This window comes from Leptonychotes weddellii, chromosome 15 (genome assembly GCF_054177405.1).
Source record: "Leptonychotes weddellii isolate Sample4059 chromosome 15, ASM5417740v2, whole genome shotgun sequence".
Lineage (NCBI taxonomy): Eukaryota > Metazoa > Chordata > Mammalia > Carnivora > Phocidae > Leptonychotes > Leptonychotes weddellii.
The window spans coordinates 31,437,825-31,447,669 of NC_138383.1; the positions used below are offsets into that span (position 1 = coordinate 31,437,825).

General features: G+C 40.6%; 1 protein-coding gene across 1 annotated transcript in view; it reads right to left on the bottom strand.

Moving 5' to 3' along the window:
- ACACA (acetyl-CoA carboxylase alpha) overlaps positions 1–9,845 on the bottom strand; it is a 236,136-nt gene that overhangs the window by 146,906 nt on the left and 79,385 nt on the right. The window contains exons 15-22 of the mRNA XM_081805979.1: positions 8,082–8,232; positions 6,770–6,873; positions 4,435–4,516; positions 3,859–4,004; positions 2,857–3,007; positions 1,209–1,343; positions 698–844; positions 171–359 (exon numbers count right to left, since the gene is read on the bottom strand). Of these exons, the coding sequence (XP_081662105.1) occupies positions 171–359; positions 698–844; positions 1,209–1,343; positions 2,857–3,007; positions 3,859–4,004; positions 4,435–4,516; positions 6,770–6,873; positions 8,082–8,232 (1,105 nt within the window). The remainder of the gene's footprint in view (positions 1–170; positions 360–697; positions 845–1,208; positions 1,344–2,856; positions 3,008–3,858; positions 4,005–4,434; positions 4,517–6,769; positions 6,874–8,081; positions 8,233–9,845) is intronic.

The following is a 9,845-nucleotide window of genomic DNA, read 5'->3' on the forward strand; positions in this document are numbered from 1 at the left end:
TATAGTATACTTTTGTTATTGGGCTTATATCCTGAGACACTTTTGTGAAGGGCACAACAACACTCAAGACTGCAAAAGCACAAGATCCAGAGAGAGGATCCAAACAGGAAGGAATCCTACATGAACTCCAGAATTGGTAGCTAGTAGAGAAAATGTCACTCTATAAATACCTGCTGGCTGGGAAACTGACAGAGGACTGATGTGATGTTGCTAGCGTACTGAGCCATTTCCTTCTTGATAGACTTCTCCACATTGGGGGGAACACGGCCAGAGACACTGGTCATGATATCTTGCAATTCTAGGAGAGGCAAGGAAGGATCTCTGAGGGTCTTCATCAACCGCTCTACCCAGTCTTTTACCTGAGAAGAAAATAATAAAATAAGATCCAGACAAAATTAACACAATCCCCAAAATAAAGTGATATCTCTAAATTCAGTACCATACAGTATTTACTGTGAAACTGCAATATAGGCACCTAACACTGCCATTGTTCTCTGGTTTAAATCCCAATTAAATGTGAAATCAGTAACACAGATAAGAAGCAAGGATTTAAAGACTTCAAATCCCATAAATCAAGGTTTCAGGCCCAACAGCTTTCTTTCACTCCCTCTAAAAAAATCCTCATGTGACTTTTAATCTATCTTGGAGAACAGGTACCCTATTTGTACATCCTTTCCCGAAGAGAAGTGATTCATACCCTGCTGCTAAAAAAAGGATCTGGAAGGCAGTATCCATTCATTACGTTGACCAGATTATCCAGGACATAGTGGAACACTCGATGGAGCTTCTCGCCTCTGAGTGCTGTGCTCTGGATCCGTGGCAGACTACCCGTGTGAAGCTCAGCCTGTCAACCCCAATGAGAGATCAAGTCATCCACTACCTTCTATCCAGGTTACACACACACCACTGCAACTTAGATTCATCATTCAAAATCAAGACATCCCTTCATCATACCCAGCTACAAGGAGAGAAGTCAATGGAGGAAGCGTCATGAGGAAATCATAGAATATCAGTATCACAGTAATTCTTGCAAAGTCTAGTTCCATAACATTATAGGCACAAATACAAGGCATGAGATCAGAGGGAAGGAAGCTTAAGAAAAGAAAAGCTTAAGGAAACTAAACACTGAAATCATCTGCCCCCTCCAAACTACCCCTACCGTGTTATCAGCTCTTGGAGAGCAAAATTAAAAGTACCTTCCTACTCACCTGTTGGACCTTGCTGGGGTTGTCCAACTGCATTTTGGCTATTACACAGCCAGGGTCAAGAGCTGCTCCAGGCCGTTTGACATAATGGATACAGCCAGACTCTGCAGCTGTTAAGGTCATTACCATCTTCATCACCTATAATGAAAAATGAATAAAATTAGAGTTTACCCTCTCTTTACACAGATGAATGATTTAAAGAGGCTAGTTTTTCGCCTCAACATCTAAGTCATATTATCTCTAATTCAACCCAGAAAAATGAGAAACCTGAAACCTCCAAGAGAGTACAAGGAAAGCAATTAGAAAATCTCTCAGGACCTAGCTTTAGGGATTAGTGACAGCTACTGACATTTCCTGTTTCTAATGTTTAAATTGATTTTGCCATAGTTTGTGTTTTACTTGTTTTATACTTAGAACTGATTAACGATTTAGCCTCCTCATACCCATGGCTTTAGGTGCTTGGTCTGTCAACCTAAGATTCCCACGCCAAAACCTGAGGGTCATTCTTTACTCCTCTTTCTCCCTTACCCGCCAATTACCAAGCCCAGCCAAGTACCTCTTCTAAAGCTCTCTCAGAAATCTTCCTCTCTTGCCATCTCTTTGATTTAGGCCCTTATCATGTCTGGCCTAGAGTACTTGAAAAACCTCCCAACAGGATTCCCTACCCACTATACATCTTCAACGAGGTCACTAAATGCAATCATTCTAGAGCCCAAATCTCGTCGTTATCACTCTTCTGTGTAAAATCCTCAGGGACTCCTCACTGCCTCCAGGACAGTCTCAACATCTTAGTATGTCTCATAAGGTCCTACATGACCTCAAGTTCTGATTACTTATTTAGCATCTTTGCTTGCCACTTCCCATTTAACCTCAGTCCATTCTCAAGCAATACAATATGTACTTGCAGTTCCCTAAATATACTATCTTCTCTTCTGTGCCTTTGTTCACGCTATTCTTCCCTTTACACATTCACCCTGCCCTTCTTCACCTGGTGTATTACTACCTATCTTTCAAAAGTAAGATCCAAGTCCTCTCTCAGGAAGTTTTCCCCTACTACCCACTACATCCACCAGCTGCACCCCAATCTGGGTTAAGCGGCCCCCTGCACTCTGTGCTTAGCTCTCTCAGAATTCGTATTTCATTACTTGTCTGTTTTGTGGCCCCACTCCACCTATCATATTTTTTTCTGTATAACCAGCACTTAGCAGGATTCCTGACATTCAATAAGTGCCATTGTCTAGTATCTATCTTTGGAGGAAGAGACTCCTCATCTGTCAAAGAAAAACTCTGAGCTTATTTGTTTTTTTTTGGTTTTTTTTAAAGATTTTATTTATTTATTTGAGAGAGAGAGAATGAGAGACAGAGAGCATGAGAGGGAGGAGGGTCAGAGGGAGAAGCAAACTCCCTGCTGAGCTGGGAGCCCGATGCGGGACTCGATCCCGGGACTCCAGGATCATGACCTGAGCCGAAGGCAGTCGCTTAACCAACTGAGCCACCCAGGCGCCCCTTCTTATTTGTTTCTAAAATTGTGTTCATAAGCCAATAAAACCAACGAATGCTCTTTACTTTCTATTTTCTATTTCTTTTGTTACTCTTCAGTCCTAGTCCATCCCAGCAGACTCTTTTCCTACCTTCCCTCCCATGCCCTGACCTCAATCTCAGCATAGCACTGGCCAGCAAACACATGGCCTCCATCCTCCACAATGTACTGGATTAACTTCCCAGCAGAAGGTGAGCGCAACACTGAAGGGTCATTTTCCTTCTCAAACACACAGGTCTTATTGCCGATTGTGATGCGATATCTAGGAGATAAGTAGGAGTATGTAAGCCAATAAAGCACCTCAGGTTGTAAAAGAGAACGGAAGAATGATGTCAATCTTAAACAAAACAAAAACACAACGCACATACCCACGCACACATGTGCGTGCACGCCGAACTGGAAACCTTATCTATATACACATAGACACAAAGAACACTCATTCCATCTTTGTTGACAATGCAAATAACCAAAACTTCCTTCAATAAGGGTCAGATTAAATAAATTATAGTACATCCATACAATGGAACACTATATGACCATTAAAAAGAATAGACAACTCTACTTAAAAAAAAAAAAACAAAAAAACATGAAGATGATGATGATATAACAGCTAACATTTCTTGAACCCTTACTATGTCCCAGGCAATGTTCTAAGCACTTTACACGTGTTAATTCATTTCACTGTCACAACAACACTGAATGATTGGTGTTGAACAGTCTATAATCTATGTTAAAGGAAAAAAATAAAGTGCAGAACAGTATCTAAAGGTTATTTTTATTTGTGGATGTATTCACAAGAAAAACACAGTATGTACATATATATAAATTGTATATACATATAAAATTCCTGCAAAAATAAATAAACCGTTAACAGTGGTTGCTTAAAAAGAGAGGAACCTATTTTTCATTGTCTACTCACATTGGAGTGGCAGAGAGACAATGTTTTTAACTGTAAACACTTTTGTACTTTTGAAATTTTTGTTAAGTACATGTATTATTCTTTTTATTTAAAAAAGAATACCCAAAAAGACCTTGAAAAAGCTGCAGAGCTGCTGACTACTGAGAGGGAAGCGGACACAATGACCAGCAAGTGGCCCTCACACAGCCCCTTACCTATCCACTTCCTCCTTCATGTAGGTGGTGTAACTGCTGCCATCATAGGATAGGAGCAGCCCGCCGTCGCTCAACCGATGCACATCTACTTCTACGCATGAACCATTCATGATCACCACATAGGAGTTGGGGGACTGCCGAGTCACCTGCAGGGAGTGAGAACCAGAAGGGACAAGTCAGTGTGTCCCTTACCAGGTGGGGCCCCAGAAATAATTACTTCCAAAATATAGGAAAGAAAGCTCTCTCAGAGAAGAAGGTGCTCTTAGCATCAGTGTCTGTGGGCTGGGCTAACTACTGCTGCAAGCTCATAGGGCAACCTTCGATGCTTTTCCCTAGCCTGGTTGTTCTCTGACTCCTTTATCTCGTGGCTGCCTATGTCATATTAAAGAACACTAAAACATTTTCATAGAAACATCAAAAACTGCTTCAGGCTACGGACACAAATAATGACTATAATTTCACTAATACCCTGCCCTGCAGTAAACCAAACATTTCTCCCATCTCTGGACCTAAAGAAAGCAAGCTAACAAAGAAAGACAAAAAGTACAGTGTAGTCTTCAGTGGGGTTCAGCATACCTTAAGTACATATTTGACTCCCCCATAGATAAGTTCAACATCTACTGTATTCAGAAGTGTATGCGCAGGAAGGACTTGACCCCTGAAACAACAACATGAGTCACATTTACTTCCAGAAAGTTCCAGAAGTTTATAAGGAAATCTCAAAGGTTATTAATGGTAGCACTTTTTAGAATATCAAGACTGGAAACAACCTAAAGGACCATCAGTAAGGGACTGACACATGAATTATGAAAAAGCCCTATAATGAAATATTATAGAGTCATTAAAAAGAAAGAGGAAGGCTTTTATGTATCTATTTTTTAGTTTACTTATTGATAATCTCTATACCCAATGTGGGGCTTGAACTCACGACCCCGAGATCAAAAGTTGCATTCTCTACCGACTGAGCCAGCCAGGTGCCCAGAAAGATGGAGGCTTTTATGTACTAATACAAACTACTCTCCAAAACATACTGTTAAGTGAAAAAAAGCAAGTGAAACTGTGAACAGTTTCAGAGTATGCTACCATTTGTGTTTTTAAAAAATAAGGGGTGGGAAGAAATAAATATTACGTGTATATGCTTATATAAATTTACAATATGTCTGGAAGGTTACAGAAGAAACTAGTAACATGGATTGACTACAGGGAAAAAAACTAGGTGGTCAAAGAAGGAAACTTTTCACTATCTACCTTTTTGTGCATTTTGAAATTGGAACAATGTGAATATATTACTCGTTATTAAAAATAAATAAAATTAAAACTTAAAAAAAAGAGAAATGCCCCAGTAAAATCAACCCCCATCTACTGCTATCAACTGGGACTTCATTTGGGGTAGTAAAAGAAAAAAAAAAAAGGTAATAGGCCGTGGCTGGGTTGAAGGGAAAGGGAAGGACATTGCCAAGGAGGGAAACATTATCAAGAAAGACTTTTGACGAGAGAAAGAGGGAGTAAGTGATAAAGCAAGTGAGGCAAGATGTTAATAACCGGTCAATCTGGGCGAAGAATATATAGAAGTTGTTTGTACTGTTGATGCCACTCTTCTTTAAATCAAATTATTTCAAAATACATGTTTTAAAAATAGAGGCGCCTGGGTGGCTCAGTTGATTAAGCATCTGCCTTCGGCTCAGGTCATGATCCCAGGGTCCTGGGATCGAGCTCTGCATCGGGCTCCCTGCTCAGCAGGAAGCCTTCTTCTCCCTCTCCCTCTCCCCCTGGCTTGTGTGCTCTCTCTCTCTCTGTCAAATAAATAAATAAAATCTTTAATCAATCAGTCAATAAAAATAATAACATTATTTTTAATTAACATTAAAAAGGTGGAGGGAAGTTTGCAGAGGAGATTATGTGTGACACATTTGTACACTAGTAGGAAAGCCATTTAACTAGATTAGAGATTGCATGGTAAGGAACAGATATAAGTGAAACTGGACTGGTAAAAAGGGGCCAAAGTATATAGGGAGTTGAAAGTCACACATTGAGGGATTTAGATTTAATGCACAAGGGTAATGTGAGCTGCTGAAGGTTTTAGTGCATGAAAGCAACACAATGAAAGATATTTATCGTAAGACTTGAATAACTGTGCAATCTCAGTTCAATTTTTAAAACTTTGTTTCTTCCTTTCAGACACCTTAAAAGAAAGCTTGTATCAGTCTAACAACACAGAAGGAAATAAAGTGCCTGTGATTAAAGTGCTTTAAAATGATTAGTCCCTCGGACCATTCCTCCAGGGACTCAAAGACAGAGCTTAGTCTCTAGAACCAGAGTTAGAAATTAGTTTAGCCCCATATAGTCTGATCCTCTATTTGCTAGACTCATGAGGTCATCTTGAATATCAGCCTCAATTATGAATTTCTGAAAGGTGTTGCAGGCAATATATGAAATATTCAGGGTTTGATTCTAGAGAGAAACACCAGATTTTCATCACTGGGCGGGGGGGGGAGTTGGAGAGATTTCATGCTTGTACAGGAGAGAATGCTTATTTCGGCCGGATTCGTTTTTAAAAAGCAACCCATTCTGGGGCACCTGGATGGCTCAGTCAGTTGAGTGTCCAACTCTTGGTTTAGGCTCAGGTCATGATCGCAGGGTTGTGAGATCGAGCCCTAAGATGGGCTCTGCACTTAGCAGGAGTCTGCTTGAGATTCTCTCCCTCCCTCTGATCTCCACACCCTGCTTGCTCTCTCTCAAATAAATAAATAAATCTTAAAAAAAAAAAAACCTCCCACATCTTTTCTCTCCCCCACCTCCATGATCATTGAATAACATGTAGCACTCACAAACTGCCAGGAATAGAGAGAAGAATAAATGGATCTTCAAACCAGGACTACTGGTTAACGTGCCTATAACAAACAAAGCCTACCTTTCTAAGGAGTGAAGGAAGTTAGAGATGCTATTCCGTAGGCTGACATCTGCCACGTGGAGAGCCCCACATACAACTCCCAACATGGTGTCAGGTCGCTCTGCCTAAAAGAAAGAAAAAGAAGGCAGATCAAAAGCATGGTCACTTAGCACCATGGCTCCTCAATTTAAATCAGGTACACATATGCTCTGAAGAAACAGCTAGCATTGAGAACCTCCATCCTTATTATTCAACTGATATTTGAGGTAAAAACATATTTATTTTTAGAACTTGAATAGAGGCAAGGGTGCCTGAGTGGCAGAGTCGGTTAAGTGTCCGACTCTTCCTTTTAGCTCAGGTCATGATCTCAGGGTCATGAGATTGAGCCCCACATTGGGCTCCGTGCTCAGTCTGGAGTCCACTTGAGATTCTTTCTCCATCTCCCTGCCCCTCCCACTTGTGCTCTCTCTCTCTAAAATCTTTTTTTAAATTAAGATTTTATTTATTTATTGGACAGAGAGAGAAAGAGACAGTGAGAGAGGGAACAGAAGCAGGAGAGCAGAAGAGAGAAAAGCAGGCTCCCCACTGAGCAGGGAGCCCAATGCGGGGCTGGATCCCAGGACCCTGGCATCATGACCTGAGCCGAAGGCAGACGCTTAACGATTGAGCCACCCAGGCGCCCCTGAATAAATCTTTAAAAAAAAAAAAAAAAGAATTTGAATAAAGGCTTCATTTGAATTGAGATGAAAAATACCTTTCTCTCTACTCTCCCTAAGATTTCCACTGAACCCATCAAAGAGGAGTTCAAAAACAAGATTTTGTCATAAACAAAATCAAAAAGGTGTAAGGATCTGGCTACTGTTAATCTCAAAGAAAAATGGTATATAATCAAAATTTGGACCTTCAGATAATTTAGATGAGTCTAATGATTTTATACAAAATTTTATTTAGAATAGCTCAGTGATTCAGAAACAAGGGGTAACTGCTGATTTAAATGAGACCCCTCTCATCAGCACTTGGTAGACGGATGTAAAAGTTGGTAACTCTGAAGCTGACTTAACATCAAATGAGGACAGAAGTATTTCAATCCCTGGATGCCTCTCTTCAAATACACTACAGGAAGTAATACGAGAACCCATAAAATGACCAGGTAACACAGGCACAAGGACTCTACGGTGCTAAAATTACACTGACTCCTAGATTTTTTCCAAGTAGATCAAGCATCATTTACATTAGAATCAAATACATTTTCTCTAGTGACATGGACTGATCACACCACAACCCTGTAAAAACCCAATCCCCAAAGCTGTTTGGCAAGTGGGGAAATACACACCTGTACTTTCTCTGCTATCAGTCTGTCCAGCCAGCCAGTGTCAATTCTATTCAACTGAAAGCTTTCAGTCTCCAACAATTTGATGAGGTATTCAACTGTAGTTCGAAAGTCACCCCGAATAGATAGCTCCTTCAAAGCCACCACCATGTTTCTGGGAGAACAGAAGCAGATCTGTTTCTTTTTCAATCATTTTAAAAAATCGCTTCGATCCTTTGGAGTCATGGGAGGGAGGGGAGAGACGGTTCCACAAACAAATGAGGGTGCACATGTAAGTGTGCTCATTCATGTGCATTCCAGGCAGGAGAATCTATAATTCAGTAAACTTAGGAGTTCTGACTGATTCTACCATAAGAGCATCAGCAAATCACAGATACTTCATTACATAGAGTACAGAACAAATTATGTGCAAACCATCCTCAGTTTTCACTTACTGGGTTTCCATCATTCCTAACTAGAATTAGGGTATAATTCTCCCCTCCTTACACCTTATTTTATTAAAGTATATTTTACATATAATAAAATATATTTAAGTATACTGTTCAATACATTTTGACCAATGCTAATACCTTAACTGGTTCCCATACAATGAGGCAACTGGCTGGGTATAATCAGTTATCGGCCTGACCTTGCATGTGAGAGTGTTTTTTTAAGCTGCATTTTACACATCTGTGGAAAGAATTGCTCATTACTTTTGTTATTTCCCAATTAAGTGTAAAATGATCTAATTTTAACAAAATTTCAAATACTACGAGTTTTTTCCTGTATATTTCTGCCCAGTGTCTATCTTGCACAGGGCACATCCTTAACTCCACAAATATTTAATTAGGCACCTCACAGACTCAAGACACATACTAGACTCATAAGGGAAAGAGAATATAGATACAATAACTGCTTTCAAAACATATGGCAGAATATCATAAATGTCAGTAGAGATATAAGCAAAGTGCTGGAGTAGTTTTAGGAAGGGAGAAAATCCGCCTCCCTATGGTTTCAAGAAGAATGTGGAATCTGACATGGGATAAAAGTATAGGTGGGATTATGACTATGACAGGAATATCATTCCAGGGACGCCTGGGTGGCTCAGTTGTTAAGCGTCTGCCTTCGGCTCAGGTCATGATCCCAGGGTCCTGGGATCGAGCCCCACATCGGGCTCCCTGCTCAGCGAGAAGCCTGCTTCTCCCTCTCCTTCCCGTTCATGCGCTCTTCTTGCTATCTCTGTCCCTCTCTAATAAATAAATAAAATCTAAAAAAAAAAAAAAGGAGTATCATTCCAATGGTCCAGGCATTCCCTCAGCTAGAATATTATTCTGTTTCTCACTTCTATCCCCCTCTCCACACCCTCTTGGCCTGGCTTATTCCTATATGCTTCTCAACTGTCAGTCTAGATGTCACTTCCTTCTGGGAAACCTTCTCTGACCCTCTCTAGACTGAGTCAGCAGACTCAGCTCTATGTTCCTTTAACACATTTATGTAACCCCACTATCATAAACAACATTTGTTACATTGAGTTTTGTCACTTACTGCCTATCTTCCTGTGGACTATAACATTCCATTAAGACAGAGACTCTAGGGCGCCTGGGTGGCTCAGTCGTTAAGCGTCTGCCTTCGGCTCAGGTCATGATCCCAGGGTCCTGGGATCGAGTCCCACATCGGGCTCCCTGCTCAGCGGGAAGCCTGCTTCTCCCTCTCCCACTCCCCCTGCTTGTGTTCCTGTTCTCGCTGTCTCTCTCTGTCATATAAATAAATAAAATCTTTAAAAAAAAA